The sequence below is a fragment of the Cnephaeus nilssonii genome, assembly GCF_951640355.1.
Source record: "Cnephaeus nilssonii genome assembly, chromosome: 6".
Lineage (NCBI taxonomy): Eukaryota > Metazoa > Chordata > Mammalia > Chiroptera > Vespertilionidae > Cnephaeus > Cnephaeus nilssonii.
Window position 1 is genome coordinate 89,654,845 of NC_137077.1, and position 19,955 is coordinate 89,674,799.

Consider the following 19,955-nt stretch of genomic DNA (forward strand, 5'->3'; position numbering starts at 1 on the left):
CTCCGTCCTCTCTCTCTCAAATCAATACATTAAAAAAAAATTCTCTATCTTTAATCTTTTGCATTTTAATTATGTGTTTTGGTGTGGGCTTCTTTGGGTTCATCTTATTTGGGCCTCTCTGCATTTTCTGGACTTGTATGTCTGTTTCCTCCTAGGTCAGGGAAGCTTTCTGTTTTTTTCAAATACGTTTTCAGTTCTTTGCTTTCTTTCTTCTGGTACCCAAATGATGAAACTGTTGGTACACTTGATCACCTGATATCACAGAAGCCCCTTAAACTATCCTCAACTTTTTTTGGATTCTTTTTTCTTTTTGCTGTGTTGATTGGTGTGGTCTGCTCCCTTATCTGCCAAACCATTTCATTTAATCTCCAGTTAATTACTTCCAAATGCATTTCTTTATTTTTTCAAAGATTTTAAAATTTATTTTTAGACACAGAGGAAGGGAGAGGGAGAGAGAAGCATTAATGTAAGAGTGAGGCATCGATTGGCTGCCTCCTGCATGCCCTCTATGGGTTTCAAGCCTGCAAACCAGGTGTGTGCCTCAACTGGGAATTGAACCTGAAACCTTTAGGTGCACAGGACACCACTCAATAAACTGAGCAACACCAGTCAGGGCTCTAATGTATTTCTTCATTTGTTATTGTATGTTCATTTCCAACTAGTTCTTTTTTATATTTTCTATCTTCTTGTTTTTCTAAAATATATTTTTATTGATTTCAGAGAGAAAGGGAGAGGGGGAGAAAGATAGAAATATCAATGATGAGAATCATTGATTGGCTGCCTTCTGAACGACTCCAATGGGGATTGAGTCCACAACAGGAGCATGTGCCCTGACCAGTAATTGAACAGTGACCTCCTAGTTCATAGGTCAATGCTCAACCACTGAGTCATGCGGGTCAGGCTCTATCTTTGATTTTACATTTCCTCTTCATTAAAGTTCTCACTGAGACCATTGAGCATCCTTACAACCTGTGTTTTGAATTCTGCATCTGGTAGATTGCTTGTCTTCATTTTGTTAGTAATTTTTCTGGAATTTTGTTCTGTTCTTTCATTGGAACATGATCCTTTGTCTCCTTATTTTGGCTGCCTCCTTGTGTTTATTTCTATGTATTAGGGAGAGCTGCTACATCCCTTGCTCTTGGTAGAGTCGTCTTATGTAGTAGGTGTCCTATGGGGCCCAGTGACACAGTCTCCCTGTTCACCTGAGCCGGGTGCTTCTGTGTGTCCCTGTGTGGGTTTGTGTGATTTCCTATTGAGCCTTGATTGCTGTTGGCATAACAATGGCAGAGACTGACCTTCAGGCTCATTGGTTGTGAGGACTGATCATGACTATAGTGGAGCTGCTATTGTGCAGTGGTGAACCTACAGATCAGAATTTGCTTTAGCAGGACTCTGGTACCATCTGAGTCTGCCCTTTGAGTGTGTCATTTGTGGATGTAGTTGGGTGCTGTTCTGGTGTAGTCTGAAGCTGAACACTGGGTGTGTTGGTTCTGGGACCTATTGAGAGGTGCAGGTCAAGGTATCTGCTGCTTGTGACCTGCCTGGTCCACCTGGTATTAGCTACAAAGTGATCTGCAGATGTTTTCCACTTGTGGTGGACTTGGAGGTGCCTGTGAGAGGCTAAGATGCAAACTGAGGTCAGATGCTGCTGGTGTGAGGCTTGGAGATGCTTGGTAAGCGGGAGAGGGCCTGCCAGGGCCAGATGCTGCTTGTTTGGGGTTTGTGAACCTTTGAGATATTTTTAGAAAGGTTGCCATATGCCAAAACAAGCTCTTTGTATGGAACAGTGTTAACCAGGTTGAGGGAGACTCAGATTTGATGCTTGCCTACATATGCAGGGGGAGGAGGGCTTAGCAAAGGAACAGTAGCTTCAGCCAGCACTTCCTCTGGGATACAGCTCCCTTCCAGCCTTTCCCTGAAGCCAGATAAGTCAGTTCTATCTCTGGCAACTTTCGAGGTGCTGCCCCAGTGCTGGAGATCAGAGCAAGTGAATCCATCAGCGAGTAATTCCATGCAAAGGCCCTTTAAGAGGAATGCCTGGGGTTTCAGAAGCTACCTCCGCCCCTGCCCCTCACTGAGCCACCATCTCTACTGGTTTTCATAGTCAGAAGTTATGGGGACTTCTGTTGTCAGCACTGGAACCCTGGGCTGGAGGGCCTGGTGTGGGGCTGGGACTCCTCACCCCACAGTGGGAGACCTCACAGCTGAGATATCTGTCTCCATCTTTAACCAGTATTTGTGGGTGTGGGACCAGCCCATTCCATGCCTCTGCCCCTCCTACTAGCCTTGATGTGGCTTCTTCTGTATATCCTTAGCTTTAGGGCTCTGTTCAGCTTGAATTCAGGCAGGTATCAACGATGGTTGCTCTGCAGCTTAGTTGTAATGTGGTCATGGGAGAAGGGGAGTACAGTGTTTATCTATGCCACCATCTTGACTGGGAGCGAAAACTACAGAGTTTTAACTAAGTCAATTTATATGACTAGGGGAATGGGAAAGCAGCACCTAGAATCCCAAATTCAGAGCCCTTGCCTGCGTCAGTGTTCTTTTCACTTTCTAGGATGCCATTGTGTAGATAATGATCACTTACTATTTCTCAGTTAGACCATAAATCTTGATTTACCATTCCAGAAATATGGACGATAACCTGACAACCTTCCCATTATAGACATCTTAAAATGCAAAATAAAATACACCAAAAATTTTTTTTAAATAACTACAATTTCAAGAAAGAGAAATTCCCAGTGCCAAATATAAAGAGGCTGCTGACACTCCAGCTTCCATGGGGTAGGGGGATGTCACTGGTTTGTATAGCCTAGGGACTGGCTTTTCATATCTATTGGTCTCCCCCACCTGCCCAGAAGGCAACCAGAACCTGGGAAACAAGTACCATAGGCCGACAGAATGCTACAAGAGAAGTCCTCTAGTTAACCTCAAAGAGCCAGAAAGGGAACTCACACTGCTCAAAGAGAGTGGGGAAATACCTCAGTTCTTTTTCTTCTCCTGTTCTCTCATGCCACAGCCCCCACACAAACCCCAGTGGGAATCTATAGGAGCCAAAAGTTGGAGGGAGGGAAACCTTACTCTCCATTTGAAGGAGTTGAGACGCCAAGAGGATGGAAAAATCCCCATTTCTTTATTTCCTCTCTCTGCCTTCATGGCACTTGTTCCAAATGTAGGCACAGTCACAGAAGTCCCTGGAATTGCAGGGTAACTAAAGCCTCAGCTTTCTGGTCAAACAACCGGAAAAAGGGAGCCCCAGGGAACTGTAAAATCAGGGAGGTCACAGTTAGGGAGGACCTTGGGAAAGTGAACATTCAAAGGGACAATGGCTCGATATTCAGACTGACATTGAAATCACAGTGTGCACACAGAAGGCTAGTAGGAACTTGCAGCCTGAACTTAAATAGGCCAGTTGCTTTCTAAAACAAAACTATGAGCATCCTCCATAGGATTTCAATGAGAGTCAGAGTCACATAACTTAATATTTACAAAGATACAATCAAAAATCACTCTGGCCAGTTTTTCTCAATTATTAGAGCATTAGCCTGTCGACCAAAGGGTCACAGGTTGAATTCCTGCTCAAGGGCATGTACCTCCGTTGAAGGTTTGGTCCTCTGCATGAGCAGGAGGCAACCAATCAATGTGTCTTCCTCACATCCATGTTTCTCTCTTTTTCTCTTTCTCCCCTCTCCCCCTTCCACTCTCTTTTAAAAAAAATAATCAATAGAAAAAATCTCCTCAGTTGAGGATTTAAAGAAAATCATTCTATTTGTGAAGAGCCAGGAAAATCTTGACTCACATGGGAAAAGACAACTGATATGCCAGTTAAGATGAAACAGATGTTGGAATTATCTGATATACCTCTTAAAGGAGTTATGATACAAAATACTCCAACAACAACACTGAATAGCCTTGTACTAAATACAGAAATAATAGCCTCAGCAAAGAAATAGATAAGATAAAGAAAAATGGGAAATTTTAAAACTGATAAATACAAATTAGCAAACCAGAGATGTCAGAGGAAAGACTCAGTGAACTTGAAGACAGATCAATAAAAATTATCCAATCTGAACAACAATGAGGAAAATTATTGAAAATGAACTGAATCTTGGGACCCATGGGAGAAGAGCAAAAGGTCCAACATTTCTGTCATCAGATTTCTAAAAGGAGAGGAAAAAGAATGTGCTGAAAATTTTTTGAAGAAATAATGGCTACAAACTTTTAAAGTATGGCAAAAGACATATAGAGATTTCAAGAAATTTAGGCTAAACCTAAAGAAATTCATGCCAACACATCCTAAACTGCTGAAAACTAAAGACAATTGTGAGACTAAATAAAGACATTTTCAGACAAAGACTGAAAACTTTTGCTATTAACAGACCATCACTGAAGAAGCCACAAAGAAAAAAGAAGAAAATGAATCTAGAAGGGAGGAGAGAGCTATAAGAAGGAAAGGTAAATGAAGAAATGTGTAAACAACATATGGGTAAATCCTAATAAGTATTGACTGTTTAAACTAACAACAATGGTGGTGATTATGTGAAACACCAAATTTGGGGATTTTAAAAGAATGAAACTAAAATACCAGACAATACTAATTAATAAAATGGGGCCAGTGTAATCAAGCTTCTAAGGTTCTAATATTGTTTGGATGAAGGGTAAAGATTATCTTTTTGCTTTGTCAAGTCAAATATACATGTTGGACTTTAAAAGTAACAGAAAAATAGATGAATCATGGAGTGAGTGTCCAGGCTGTTAGAGATTATGAGACTGATACAAAAATAATTCAAATCCAAGGTTCAAATATTAAAAATTGATAGATGCCAGAATAGGAATACTGTAAGTAAGCATACATCTCTGATGTGAAGCCCCTTCAATTCAAAATGTCTCTGATCTGTAAAGAGGATGAGACATGGAGTGGGCTGTTATTGGCCTGTGAAATTCAGATTTCTGAGCCTTTGTGTTCTTGTAACAAGGCTCCTAGCATTCTAGGGTCCCTGTGTTGTTTGGAAGTAGGATAGAAATTATGAGTTCTTCCCCCAATCTTCAAGTCTGCAGGAGAAGATCATTGGAGTCAGAATCAATTTTACATCAGTATGTCATATTTTTCCCTTCAGTGGTACTTTCAGAGAATATGTGGTAAGAGAGAAAGTGGATGAGTGCTACATTTGTATGTAATAGGGAATGAATTTTGGACCTGTCTAATGTACTGCTTCAAGTAGCCAAGTCTCCTTTTATCTGCCCCTCAGTGATTTTAGTCTTCCACCAAGTCCCATAGCCCTGCCCCAGTACCCTTAATTCAGCTTCCAGGGTTCACCTTCAGCCCCAGCCCATACTATACTGTTCCCAACTAATCCTAGGGACTTGGGCCCATACATCATTGATGAGTGGACGCAGATGCTTCGAGATGCTGCAGAACACCACTTTGACCTCCTCTCCTTGCCCATGGTAGATGATGTTCCGTAGGGCCTTCACTGCCTGAACTGTCACTCGCGCCTCACTCTTTACGAAGTCACGCAAGAATGGAACCAGGCTCTTCAGAGACTGTGACTATTTGGAAGAAGGCAGAGATCACTTATCATCTGGGGATCATGCAACACTTTAGGGATAAGATTTTGAGAAAACAGATGGTGCCTAAAAAACCCCCAAAACACCTGACCTAGGGAATCTAGGGGCTGGTTGTACAGAGGAAGTGGAAAGCTGGTGCTCAGGGTGTTTGGGATTCTAGATGGCCAGGCTATGTAAGTCTATAAACTGGATGTTGTACTGCCCTAGGATGAGGGGTTGGGAAATATACTAAGCTTTGGGTAATTAAGAGACCCTAAGTGGTTCAGAGACTAACATTTGATTCCCATTGGGTCCCCCACTTTTACTTGTCTTGGGTGCAGTGCCAGGTTACTGATTCCACGGAGTCCAATTTCTTTCATGATGAGGTTGGGCTCCTTAATCCACTTGATTAGATTGCCCACAAAGTCTTGCCCCGGAGTCTGAGCCACTGATCGATGCCAGAGGAGCTGTGGAAGCAAGGATACTACAATGATGGATGGAGAAGAGGTCATGGGTACCTGATGCCTCTCTATGTCCCCTCAGGCCCCATACTCAGGTAAGAATTGTGACCAGTTGAGAGCAGTGGTAGATCTGTGCACATGGGGTAGAGTCTAAGGCAATGGAGGATAACACTGATAACGTTAGCATTTTGGGCCAGATTCTGGGATCCTAAAATCATTCTGGGGGGACTAATGTTGCTGTTCCCCTCCCAGGCCTTTTTTTAACTAGGCTCTGAATTGGCAGGGAAGCAAACTACACTCAATTCTATTCTTTCCACTTTTTGGGGCAAGTTATTTAACATTTCTGTTAAATGTTCCTCAGCTACAGGAAATCAATGGCTAGAGCTGTGGTCCTCTCCCCAGACTTTCACCTGTGCATAGATGGTCCTGGCCAAGATCTTCTGACGATTATCTACGCTGTTGAGGAGGTTCTTGGCAAGGTTCAGAATTCGGTGCAGCATGACTGGTTCACAGTTCTTCACAATGCCGCTGGGGTGGGGCAGAGGAAGCCAAGAGTTGCTGGGTGGGGAGTGGGCAGTGGTGGAGTGGAGGTGGCAAGGGAACAGTATGCATAGAACAGGGAAAATGTGAAGGCTGAGGTACGGGAGATGAGGAAGGGTTAAAGGCTGCTGTAGTTGAGTGCTGTGCCCTGGAAAATTGGGACTGGGGGCTAGAGTGGTATTAGGCGTGCTGGGGAAATGGTCCCACCTTGTCAGTTCCATAATCCCTATGTAGTAAAATTTAGGGCAGGACAGAAGATTCCAGCACTTATGCTCATCTGCATAGACCACCACTCCATCATATGCAGCTGCGAACAACACCAGCTTCACCACCTCTAGGGCACAACTGAAGACCAATCATCACGAGGTTTGTGAAAAGAAGGAACAGAAGGATGGACAAGATGTTATGCCATAGTTTGCATCCTTATCCTGGCAAGCCAGGAGACAGTTCTCTAATCTGGTAGCTAGCTGGATCCTTCTTTCCAGCTGATAATAAAGCATGGCAATATGAAACCCATCTCCAATTGTTTGTCTGCTCATCACTTCAACCGTGGTGCTCATCCAACCACATAGTCTTGTAAAGAGACTATAGAGATATGCTAGTGCCACAGTTTTCAAATTCTGCTCTCCAGGTGTAGAAGTGTTAGGATATCTCTTCACCTCCACACCAACCTATCCAGAATGTCTCTGGTTACTGGTTTTCTTTATTTTCTTACTGTAAGATTTCACTTGAGTAGAATACCCTGACTTTTTTTTTTAAGTCTGACAACCAGTTATTTAGTAGTTGAACACCCATCCTACTGCAGAAAACTACAGTAGTGATTTGCACAAGATGGCACAGCTAGTGACAAAGCTAAGCCAGAGATTATACAGATTCGAATGGCCACAGCTGCATGGAGAGAAATAAATCTTTCATGTGCCCAGTCATGAACAGAGATGTGAACTGCTGAGTGAAGCAGAAGAGTGCATGCAGGGAAAAGAGTAACGAGAAATTTGAAAATATGTGCAAACATTCCAGCACGTGATGCTGCAGCACCCACACTGACATTCTAGCTCTATGCTGCCGTCAGTCTCTTCTTCAGCATCCCTAGGGATTGGCATTTAGTTGTCCAGGGCCCACTGGAGTTCACTAGTCTCTTTTTCTATCACACCAGGGTTAGGCTTACCTAGTAGGGTCAAAAGTCTTGCCTGAGCCCCCCTCCTTCCTGTAGACAACCATCTTCTGGGAAGCATTTTGCTCAATCACCCAGTAGAGATGACATAGCACAGCCAGCAATAGCCGGGGGTAGAGTTCCTGGATGGCCTCCCGGCACAGGGAACCCGATAGCATCTCACACAAGGCACACGCTGCCTGGGGAGGACACAAGGAAAGGAGGAAGAAGAATTGACTTGGTCTGGTAAAGCATAAATGGTCCCACAATCCCACACACTGAGTCCAGCCCTCCCCCCACCCCCCCGCCTCGTCACTGCCCAAAGGTCACAGTTCACTCTGACTGAGGTTTCTAAGCAGCACCCAAAGACTGAAAGCCCACAGCTCATCCCTGGGGAAATGAGAGGCCATACACATGTAATCTGCTCTCTCTTTATTCCCAAACATTAAAAACAAGAAGGGAACCAACTCTAAATTTTCAGCAGAAAATAAATTGGGCCACCCAATTTCAGGCAACCAAACTTCATCTTCTGCCCTCACTAGCTCATGCCCCTGGCCAGGCCCCAGAAAAATGGGTGCCAGACCCAAACACAGGAGATAGAAAAAGCTGATTAACTCTGAACATCAGTTTCCTTATCCATGAAATGGGATAGATTCCTGCACTTTCTACATCATGCAGTTCTTGGATGTACAAAGTTAAAGTGCTAACCATATGTACAGTATTAGTGAGTCCAGTGTTAACCGTTTTCTCTTTACTGCTCCCTAACACCTGCTTGCACCCACCAGGTGTCCTTTAATCTTCAGCTCTGCATGCAAGTCCCAGACATAAATCCTTAGCCCCACCCCTCTCCATGCTGACCTCCACGGGCTGCAGGGCTATCTCCCTCTTTCCCTCTGTGGAGTGCTTTTCCAGGATGCCTATCAGCAGCTGCAGGACGTTGATTGTGGTCTCTCGCTCGGTGCCGAACACCTTCCACAGGGCCAGAATGGTTCTGCAGGACCCAGGGACAGCTATGTCATGGGCCCTGGTAATAATATTCTAGTACCCATCTGGTCTTGAGCCCATGAAGTGCCTGTTCTCAGGTTCAGAGGGAGTGAGGCCCAAGAGGACTTGGCCAAAGAACATGAAGTTTGATTGGCATCAAGAAGAAAGCATCCTTGTGCAGTGATTTTTAACATGGGCTTGGGGTGGAGCAGGGGAGGGTTTACTGGGATGGAGTGTGCTCCTGGGTGTGGGAGAGGTACCTATCCCAAGGAAGGGTCCTGTTCAGCAGCAGGGGTACAACACTGTCAGTGCTGTTGCCTGCCAGCAAGCACAGGGCCCGAAGCATCTCCTCCTTTGTGTTGGGCTCCAGCTGCAATTTGAGCCGTTCCAGGATGCCCGCCACAATTTCCTCAACCTGCAAGGGAGAGCCAGAAAACCCCCAGTCATTCCTTCTTTACTTCCTTCCTTCCTCCTCTCTCTCTACTAAGTCCTCAAACTCAAGGGGCCTAGTTGCATTCCTGTCAGTGACTCTCTTCTCAAGGCAGAGTTCTGGGGGTGCCAAAGGCCAGACCAGCAGGGCCCATCAAAGGAAGCTCGTGCCAAGACCCACTAGAGAAAATGCCTGCCCACAGCCCCAACATCCAGAGAGGAGGTCTGAGGTTGCCCAGGAGACACAAGGCCCTCCAGAAGGAAGGCAAAAGCCCTGGACACACTTCAGCGCTTTCCCTTCCAGCTAAGGTCAACTTCCACCCCTGAAACTGCAGGGACAGTGGCACTGGGTGTGCAAAGACCACAGGGCTCTCATCCGGTGCTCAGCGCTCTAAACTATGGACCTCTAGGAAGCTCATTTCATTGTAATTACTCAAGGACACAGTCATATTGCCCTTCCATTTCTGGTACATAGGCCAGGCCAGTCACATAAATGAGTGGAGGCAATGGGTGTCTGAGGATTCAGAGAGTGAAGGGGGTGGACAGCTTGTGACACATATAAAGAGGATGGTGGCCACTTAGAGATTTGTCCTATGTGACCCCATTTTTAAAATTATTTTTTATTTTATTTTATTTTATTATTTATTTTTTAAAATTTCTTTATTGATTGAGGTATCACATATTTGTCCTCATCCCCCCATTCCCATCCCACACCCATCCCCACGCATGCCCCCACCCCCCTGTTGTCCTTAACCACTGGTTAGGCTCATATGCATGCATACAAGTCCTTTGGTTGATCTCTCCCCTTTACGCCCACCCTCCATTACCCTCCCTCTGAGGTCCGACAGTCTGATCCATGCCTCCTTGTTTCTGGGTCTGTTCTTGTTCATCAGTCTATGTTGTTCATTATTTCCCCTAGATGAGTGAGATCATGTGCTATTAGAAATAAACTTATAAGTACCGAAAATGAGACAAGCAATAATGGTTATGCTGACAGGCAAATGAATCAGTCTGTAGTGAGTTTCTTTCTGGGCCAACAGTTCTTTTGAGACCCAATTTCAATGTCAAACAGTTCCTTATGTGTACATGTCAGCAATGACATTTCAGTTCTGGATGGTGGACAAATGGTGGTAATGCAGGCCTGATTCTCTCTGGTTTGGTCCTGGGCAACCTGCAGTGACGCACAGCTGCTAACTGCTAGTATGGCAAGGCGATGTCGGCGTCTTCCATCTCTGGACTGCTTCTCTTTTGTCTTCATGGCTGGAGTAGTCCTGTCGATTCCTCTCTGTTGCTGGAATCCACATGGCTATGTGACCCCATTTTAAAGTTGTTTTATTTTCTTAGTGAAGTGAGAAACAGATTTTTAAATGCTAGGCCTTCCCATTTTTACATTAGCTTAAAAGAAAATTTATGCAAAGGTCAGTCGTTCTGTGAGCTTCCTTGTTTGTAATTCACAGCCTTACCCCCTCACAGTGGTCTAAGCTTCTGACAACCCCATGGGTTCTTTGAGTCCCCCAACAATGCCTACACCCCTGCACATGGCTGTCATTAACTGAGGAATCAGCCACCCAGATAGGAGGCACTGCAGTTACAAGCTCAGGATTACAAATGTCAGAGCTCATGGGACCACAGAGGAAATCTAGTGCAAGCCTACATTTTAGAAGTGAAGGAATTAAAGCCAGCTGAGGAGAGGGACTTGGCTAAGGCCCTTTGGCTGGTTGGTAACAGAGCCAGAACAAGAGCCAGGGCTCCTGACATTCCAGGCAGAGCTCCCACACAGCACCACTCTACCTTTATCAAATCTGTGCCCCGCTTTTTCATGACAGCACTCATCAACTGGGCTGCAGCCAGAGACACCTTAGCCCTGCTGCCAGTCAGCTCCTCCATGGCCGTCAGCACCAGGTTGGTGAGCTGGGTCTGGGTGAAGTACTCTGCAAAGGCCTGGAACAGGGTGGGATCAGATGGTGTGATTAGTCTGGACCCAGGGCCCCCCTGCCTGAGACAGCCTGTGCCATTCTTCTTGGTGAGGGAGGGCTTCTCTTGGGAGCTTATGTGCTTCTGTCCTAGGCTTGTGCTGTCTGCCTAATTCCTAGAAGACCCTTTCACTGTGGACAGAGTCCTGGGGCTGGAAGGGAGGAAACACTGTCTCAAGTGCAATGTGGGGCTCAGAGGTCAGTGGGTGCAGAGGCAGAACCCCAGGAGAGGAGAACAGGGCTGAGATCCTCAGTGACATTGCTCACAAAGCAGCATTAGCATGAAGCAAATGCTTCTGGGGGGACGGGAAACAGAAGGATTAGGACCCGTGATGCTCAAGGGGGAACAAATAGTAGCATGTGATGGGAAAATTTCCCCCAAAGGAAAAGTTCACATCTAGTAATGGAATGGGAAGGGAACAGGATACGAGTCCCACTCCAGAAGTCTGTAATAGCGTGTAAATGAGAGGCCCAGGCTTTCCCCACTTTGTCTCTGGTCCTGCTCCCTCACCTCGGCAATCTCAAAGGTGTTGTTATAGAACAAGTTGGCACTATACACTTCATTCATGTCCTCTTCTACCCACAAGCCCTGCATTTTCTTCTTCATCTCTGAAAGAAAGACACCCCACCCCACCCCTCAGACACTCAGAAGGCATGTTAAGCTCCCCCTTTGCCACCTTCTAGACCAAAACTCCTACTGAACTAAGTCAGCTTGGGGATATGTATGTCCTGTGGGGCTGAGAGAATAGAAATGGGCATTAAGATAAGAAATGGTGGGAGCTGAGGGAAAAAAACAAACAATCTTGCCTGCCTCAGAGCAGAGATAGAATTGGGTAAAATATGGGGCTCAGCCAGAGGAGCAGAAACTAATTCAAAAGAAGTATTTCCTATGTAGGTATTTTGTCCCAAGAGATTATCTGTAGATGTTTGGGGGTAGGTTCCTCAATGGAAATGAGGTACTCAAGCAACTTCTTGGGACGAGTGTGTGGGGATGGCCAGGCCTAAGTGGGTGGTTGGAGGGGGAGTGGTAAGAGAAGGTTCCTCATACGTTTTTTCTTCAAGAAGATACAGTAGAGGTTGTATACTGCCTGGGATGACAGGAAGCAGATGTTGTCCACTGGGTCCTGGCAGCGCATGGCCAGCAGCTTTACCAAGCGCCCCAGCCGGGTGAATTCAATTTCCATCTGGGGAAGGAAGCTAGAAGTCACAAGTTATCCCAGCCATTCCCTTAGGCTGAGTTATTACAGGAAGAACTCAGAGGAGGAAATGCGTATGCCAGAGACATGAAAGGTGAGACTATGTGCAGTTAATGGGAATGGAATTAGATAGATGAATTGTGGCCATAAAGGACATAAGAGGTCATAGTTTTATTGATTTTTTTTTTTTTTTTTTACAGAGAGGAAGGGAGAGGGAGAGAGAGTTAGAAACATCGATGAGAGAGAAACATCAATCAGCTACCTCCTGCACAACCCCTACTGGGGATGTGCCGGCAACCAAGGTACATGCCCTTGACCGGAATCGAACCTGGGACCCTTGAGTCCGCAGGCCGATGCTCTATCCACTGAGCCAAACCGGTTAGGGCAGAGGTCATAGTTTTATAATTACTTTACTCTATCCCTCTTTTTTGCCCCTTGACACCCCACTCATTTGTCAAGTCTAGTTCAATGCCTTCTTCTTTATGAAGCTTTCCATGCCCCCTCACTTGTAATTGTTTGTTTTGATCTTTTAGTCCCACTATATTCAGTTTATATATTTATTATCACCTTCTACTTAAGTTTGTTCTAATCATGCCTCTCTCCCCAGTGGACTGTTAGATTCATGAAGTCAGAAACTATCTTGGTCATGTATTCGCTATAGCACCTAATAGTGCCTGGCACAAGGTGAGTATTTAGTAATTGCTTGTTCAGACAAATAGTATCAAACTGAACCAAGTGGGATGAAATAAAACTGATGGATGGAGAAAAAGATCAAGTACTAGTAGAAGATGTCAGATGGAGAAAGGAGAGAACAGGATGGGATGTACAAGAGAAAACAGCATGGGCCAGGGAGAAGGAGGATGAGAATGAGTGACTGAAGCTAGGTAATATATATGACGAAGGTAGGGATAAGGGCAACCATACAGGGTATGAGGATTCAGACTCCAGGGCAGGCTGCCACTCACTTTGAAGTCCTCCATTTTTGCCGTAAATCCAAGAATCCGTGCAGTACACCACATAGCCCGTTCACGCTCATTGTCCTTCTGGGAATTAAGCCATGGGTTCATAAGCTGGAGGAAGAAGATAATAAAAGGAGAGGCCCATTCATCTGTGTCCCAGAGAACAGAAAGATATTCTTGAACCTGGCTTTTGCAAAGTATTAGGGCAAGAGTTCTGACAGCAGGACCTCTTTTGCCAAGAGGCAGGTTATATGTGGGTCTGGCACCAGAGGCTTCATTCTTTCCTCTCTCCTATCAAGTTTACAAGATATTATATCCTCCAGCCCCCAATTTTCCCTTCATCTAGGAGCTCGGAATTACCTCAATTCCTACCTCTTTCAGGTTAAGCAGTGGCTCTCAAAATATATTGACTCTGATTCACTTCAGTGCTTCAACATAACCCCGGAGTTCCTCTACCCTCCTCTTCCCATTCTTCATTAAAAAAAGAACTTGGTGATAAAAAATAAGAGTCACCGTATTCACAGATTCTAGAGTAAAGTGTGTGTAAATCTACTTGAAAAATATAATTATAAATGGTTTCAGTTGAAACCCAATGTAAAAGTGTCTCACCTTTGGTAAATTATGGGTCCCAAATATGGGTCCTGCTACTTGTCAATCTACAGTCATCAATCTGACAATGATGCAACCACACAGACAGTGATATACAATTGAAAAAGAAGAAGAGTAGCAGATGAAAAATCCACAGCCAACTCAAAAGAACACTGATGCTTCACTGATCAGAAGAAACACTTCCTGCCCTAGTCAGTTTGGCTCAATGGATAGAGCGTCCGCTTGAGGAGGGTCCTGGGTTTGATTCTGGTCAAGGACACATGCTTGGATTGCAGGCTCGATCCCCAGAAGGGGGTGTGCAGGAGGCAGCCAATCAATGATTCTCTCCCATCTTTGATGTTTCTATCTCTCTACCCCTTTCCCTTCCACTCTGAAATCAATTTTCAAATATTGTTGAAAATTGAATAAAAGTCTATGTCTTACAATGGTGTGTCAACATAAATTCCTTGTTTTTTATGTGTTTTTAAAATATGATTGTATTGATTTTAGAGAGAGAGAGGAAAGGAGAGGGAGAGAGATAGAAACATTGATCAGAGAGAAACATTGATCGTCTGCCTCCTGCACATTGTCCCCTTCTGCTACACACACACACACACACACACACACACACACACACACACACGGGATCAAGCCTGCAACCCAGGCACGTGCTCTGATCAAGAATTGAACCACTGACCTCTTGGTGCATGGGCCAATGCTCAACCACTGAGCACACCAGCCAGGAAATTCCCTGGTTTTAATAGAGGCTCTATGTACTGCTTATGCAACTCCCAGTGAATCTAAAATCCTTTCAAATTTAAAAGTTAAGAAGAAAACCAGTAGCAAAATGATTACAAGCAGTTAAAATGTCCATCCATAGAGGACTGATTGAATAAACTATATTACATGCACATCATATATGAAACCATAAAAAAATAAGGAATATATCTGTGAACTGATGTGGAAAAATGAAAAAAGCAAGGCCAAGAGCACTGAATAGAATGTGCTAAATACTGTGTAAAACAGAAAGGGAAATAAAAATATACCATAAAAAGAGATTTGCTTATTTTCACAAAAGAAAAACAGGAATGACAAACCAGAAGTTAATGAAAATGGTTATCTATACACGGTAAGTGGGAATGAGGTTAAGAGGATCAGTTTGGAGCAAAAAAAAAATTTTTTTTTAAAGAAATTTTATTGATTTTTTACAGAGAAGAAGGGAGAGGGATAGAGAGTTAGAAACATCGATGAGAGAGAAACATCGACCAGCCGCCTCCTGCACACCCCCCACTGGGGATGTGCCTGCAACCAAGGTACATGCCCTTGACCTGAATCGAACCTGGGACCCTTCAGTCTGCAGGCCGACGCTCTATCCACTGAGCCAAACCGGTTAGGGCAGTTTGGAGCAAAAATTTTCTGAGTAAAACTTTACATGGTTTTACTAGTAAGTTTTTAATTATGTAAATCTTTATATAATCAAGAGGGTCTTGAGGAAGTTCTGTGCAGCCCAGGCCCTGAGGGATGGGACTCTGGGACTCAGGGCAGTCCCAGGCTGTGACAGTGGGGTACCGGATCTCACGCAATTTTGCGTGCTGGGCTCCTAGTATTTTAATAACAACAGGAACTACAAAGAAATCTTGAACTTCCTGTGGTAATTGGGGAATAGCAATTTCAGGAGAAAGCCAAAGTATCACAATGACATTAGCATAGAGTAAATCAAGTCAATAAAAAGACAATTTTAAAATGGGCAAATCATTTACACCTGCACCTCACTTCTTTGAGCCAAGCACTTTGTGAACATCTCAGTGGAATACCAAATGACTGTATTAACTAGGTACTATATGTCATTCCATTTTCCAGGATAAACTGAGGCAAACAGAAGTTAAATAACTTCCCAAGACCATACAGCAAACAGCAGAGCCACGATCTGGAACCATAGTCTATGGAAGTCCAAACCTGTGTTTTTAACTTTTAACTACTATGAGGGAGCAGCGGGCAGCTGAGAGAGAAGCTGGCCACAGCTATGGCTGAAGGGGAAGAAGGAGAAAGTTCTCTCCTCTAAAGCCAAGACCAACATTAGCTATTAGATCTTAGCCCTTATTATCCTTTCCTTAAAACCTTTGCACCCAATTTTCATCAGAAGTTCTACCTCTTAGTTTTTCTTACTGTGAAAATAAACAGTCCTTAGACTGTTTTCCTTGTCTATTCCCAACTGTACTAGGTTGATAGTGTTCCCCTCACCCCAAATTCATGTCCATTCAGAACCTCAGACTGTGACCTTGTTTGAAAATAGGGTCTTTGCAGATAATTCAAATTAAGGTGTGTTCATACTGGGTTTGTGGGTCCTACCCCAATGACTGCTGCCCTTATTAAGACCCCTAGCTTGTTGGGCTCAGTGGATAGACTGTGGCCTGCAGACTGAAGGGTGCGGGTTTGATTCCAGTAAAGGACACATGCCCAGGTTGTGGGATAAGTCCCCAGTGGGGGTTGTGCAGGAGGCAATCGATCAATGATTCCCTCTCACCATTGGATGTTTCTATCTCTCTCTCCCTCTCCCTCCATCTCTGAAATAAATAAAAACATATTTTTTTAAAAAAAGAAGAAAACACACACACACACACACACACACACACACACACACACACACACACGAATGCCCTGTGAAAATAAATAGAGGCACAGATTAGAATGCTATGTCGACAAGCCATGTGATACCATGGGTTGCCAGGAATTACCAGAAGCTAGGAGAGATGCATAAAACAGATTCTCCTTCAGAGCTTCCAGTAGGAACCAAACCAGCCAATACTTTGATTTAGGACATCTGTCCTTTATGACTGAGAGAGAATGTATTTCTGTTGTTTGAAGTCACTTCATGTGGTATTAATTTATGGCAGGCCTAGGAAATGAATACACCAATGTTCAGGGGCTTCTTCCCACTTACCTGCAAGCAGTTCTGGATCCGGGTGGGCATCTCAACAATAAGTGTCTCCATTAGTCTTAGGAGGGATTGCATGGTCTCCTTAAACAGATCCTGAGGGGGGAAATGGAACTCAAACAAATGCCAACCTGTCAGCCTCAACCCTCCTTCTAAACTGCTCAGCATTCTGGCTCTCCCAGCCTTCCTTGAGAAAGCCTGCTCCAAAAACTTCCCCTACATTTCAAGCACTCCTGTCTCTTCATTCACTTGAATAAATCCCTCTGTTGTTTTACCAGAGCACAAATGTCTGCCTGGTTTGTAGTGTGGCCTGGAGTTCCCCTGCAACGTAGCTACCCTGCCTTCTCCATCCCCACTCCCTAACTTGAACTCATGTGGGACTCTGGTCCCAGGGGATACAGCTTCAGTAAGCAGCCAAGACTGACAGGCTGGCTGGCTCCAGGTGGGAGGAGGACTGGCCTAGCTGTCTGCAGAGCAACTGATTCACAAAAGCTAGGACAGTGGGTTTCTCCCTCTCACCCTTTAATGAACCAAGTGGCCTTGCCCAAAGCCTTATAAAGAGAGTAGGTGATCTGCCAAGGAGGGCTTCTAAACGTAGGTCCTGCTGGGAGAACCAGAGCAACATTGTCATAGATCTCAGCCACTGAAACGGAAAAGTAGGGGAAAGAAAAAGAAAGGCAGCTCTTACCGGAATAAAGTACTCAGAAGAAACCTACAAAGGTGTAAAGCTATTCTTCCTGGGCAGCTGGAACTCCCAGCTTGCTCTAAATACAGGAAAATCCTCTCAAAATACCCTCCTCATCTGAATCAGATTTACACTGAGGGAGGCCAGAGAAAACCACCTCCACCTTTTCTATATGTACCAGTCTTTCCTACATAAAATAACTATGAACTAAAAAATAAGGATTACCAGAAATCTGATGAAAAGGATGCCCAAGATGAACAAACCAACTGACCTTAAAGAAAATCAAGCTAATTCAGTAAATAGAAACTTGGTATTTTAAAATTCTTTTTAATATCTTAAAAAAAAATCAAGAGACTATGGCATCAATAAAAGAAGAACAACCAGGCAAGATAAAGGTGTAATCAAAACACATGAAAGAATTCCTAGGAATTAAACATGTGAATATAAATAAAAAATTGAATCCCTCTTTTCTTCCTCAAGGAAACACTGCAGGCCCTGTAAGAAATAGACTCTGATTTCTTGCTCCTGGGATTCCCTGGCTTTATTTACCTATCAAACGTTAGTAAAATCATATTTGAACCTTCTAGTGTGGTTTCAATCACACAGCAGTTACAAAGGGAAGGGATCAAGTGTCTGCCTTTGGGCCTGAGTGTTAAAGTGGTGGCAGTGGTAATCAATGGGTAGAAGAAGGAAGTTAGATCTCAGGAGTAGAGTTCAGACTACATGACCCAGGGACTTCTTCACAGGAGGGCTTCCTTGCAATGATTTCTTTTTTTATTAAGGAAGGCAGAAGACTCTTACATAAAACGGCCAAACCTATCCTTCCCATCTTCTTAAAAAATTAAAAAATAAAACCAAAAGAGACAAACATCGAAGAGTTACTTACCACATTGGCTTGGCCCTCCTTGGGACTAGATGCCTCCTTTTGCAAAACTTCTATGGATGGCAGGCAGAACACACTCTTGAAGCATGTGCTAAGTAGCTCTACTCTTTCTTCTATCTCTAAGAGGGGCCTGAGCATCCTAAAATCCAGGGAGAAGAAGTGTAACCAGTGTTGTCAGGAATAACAACTGAGAAGGTTATAGAAAGGGAAGGTGGAGACAGAGGAATAAGTGGGAGCAAGGAAGAGGTAGATATCAGAAGAAATGATATTAAAAGAAGAAAGGGATGAAACAGTAAGAAAGGGTGAAAAGATCCAGGAAGATGGAAAGAAAAGAACTAAGGGAAAGAGAAGAGGCATGACTGTTGCAGGAAAGGATACTGGTATTTTGAGAGAATGGGACGTCAGTGATGGAGATGGAGGTGCCTATCAGTGACAGCACTGAAAGCAGAGGACGCCTGGGGCAGAATTAACAGCAAGTGCCTGTAGAGATAGGAGAGGCCACCTCTACCAGGTGCTTTGAAAATCCCATTAAAAATATTGGCAATAAGAAGTGGCAGATATTGTCAGTAAATTTCTACTATTCCCTTATGCTAGAAGATGAAGCAGGAAATAAGAGGTGGGGATCACCTAGGGAATAAAGAGCTGCAATAGAACCAGGTCAAGGAAGACAGAGTGGATGGTATGTTGTTACCTGAAGTTATTGATGATGTTCATTGCCTTCTGTCTAACAGGGCTGGAAATGGAGTTCAATGGCTCCTCCTTGATTAGGTCCTAACACACACACACACACACACACACACACACACACACACACACACACCCCAAGAGGATGGTGAACATATTTAGTGACTTCCAAAGATATGAGGATAGCACCTCTCTCCTACTCCCAACCACACCTTCCATACAGTACCCACCCCAGCCTTGAGGATGGGAAAGGGAACACTAAGGCAGGAAAAGGACACTAGAAAATCTGGACTTCTACCTTCAGGCCTAGCCTAGGAGTGCTACCAATGGTTTCCATGTGGACCCATCCCCCCTCCTCTCTGCATTCCCCCCTCCATCCTCCTACAAGATACTTACCACCATGAAGGTTACAATTGCTAGCTTGTGGGGGAACTTGAATTGAAAGGCCACGTGCTGCTGACTGCCCAGGATTTTTGTCAGTATGATGAGGGCATTCAGGTAATCCAGCTTCAGATCCTTATCCTGAATGAACCAGTATGCTCAGGGATCTCCAAGGAGGGAAAGGATCAGGGCCAGGGCACACTGTCTACACAGTCTGGGGTGTGAGGACCTAAGCCTTCTTTAGCCTTCCTTAGGCTGATGCTCTGCATCTTCCCTCTGATGGTGGACCAGTGCATCCCTGGGGTGGAGAGAGCCACCCCTCTCACCAACCCCCTTCTGAACCCACCCTCATATAACTCTTAAATTAGCATAGATCAAGCTTCCTGGTCTCCCAAGGTATTGTCTTTCCCTTGAACAAGGTCTACCGAAGGATGTCTGAGTTGGGAATGGAAAGGGATCCTTCTCCAACCCTGGGGACCCATGCTTTGGACAAATAGCAAATGCAGGAAAACAGGATGGGGCTCCTCTGCCTCTCCTGAATGCTCTTCCTATGAATACTA

At 44.5% G+C, this 19,955-nt stretch overlaps 1 protein-coding gene across 1 annotated transcript in view; it reads right to left on the reverse strand.

Annotated features, from left to right (window-relative positions):
* LOC307101111 (maestro heat-like repeat-containing protein family member 1) overlaps positions 1–19,955 on the reverse strand; it is a gene marked incomplete at both ends in the record, with an annotated part of 79,966 nt that overhangs the window by 42,759 nt on the left and 17,252 nt on the right. The window contains 15 exons of the mRNA XM_079773805.1: positions 5,377–5,550; positions 5,874–6,014; positions 6,419–6,566; positions 6,756–6,893; positions 7,714–7,898; positions 8,557–8,689; positions 8,943–9,097; positions 10,903–11,052; positions 11,596–11,693; positions 12,133–12,268; positions 13,246–13,350; positions 16,769–16,858; positions 18,334–18,469; positions 19,022–19,101; positions 19,411–19,536. Of these exons, the coding sequence (XP_079629931.1) occupies positions 5,377–5,550; positions 5,874–6,014; positions 6,419–6,566; positions 6,756–6,893; positions 7,714–7,898; positions 8,557–8,689; positions 8,943–9,097; positions 10,903–11,052; positions 11,596–11,693; positions 12,133–12,268; positions 13,246–13,350; positions 16,769–16,858; positions 18,334–18,469; positions 19,022–19,101; positions 19,411–19,536 (1,995 nt within the window). The remainder of the gene's footprint in view (positions 1–5,376; positions 5,551–5,873; positions 6,015–6,418; positions 6,567–6,755; positions 6,894–7,713; positions 7,899–8,556; positions 8,690–8,942; positions 9,098–10,902; positions 11,053–11,595; positions 11,694–12,132; positions 12,269–13,245; positions 13,351–16,768; positions 16,859–18,333; positions 18,470–19,021; positions 19,102–19,410; positions 19,537–19,955) is intronic.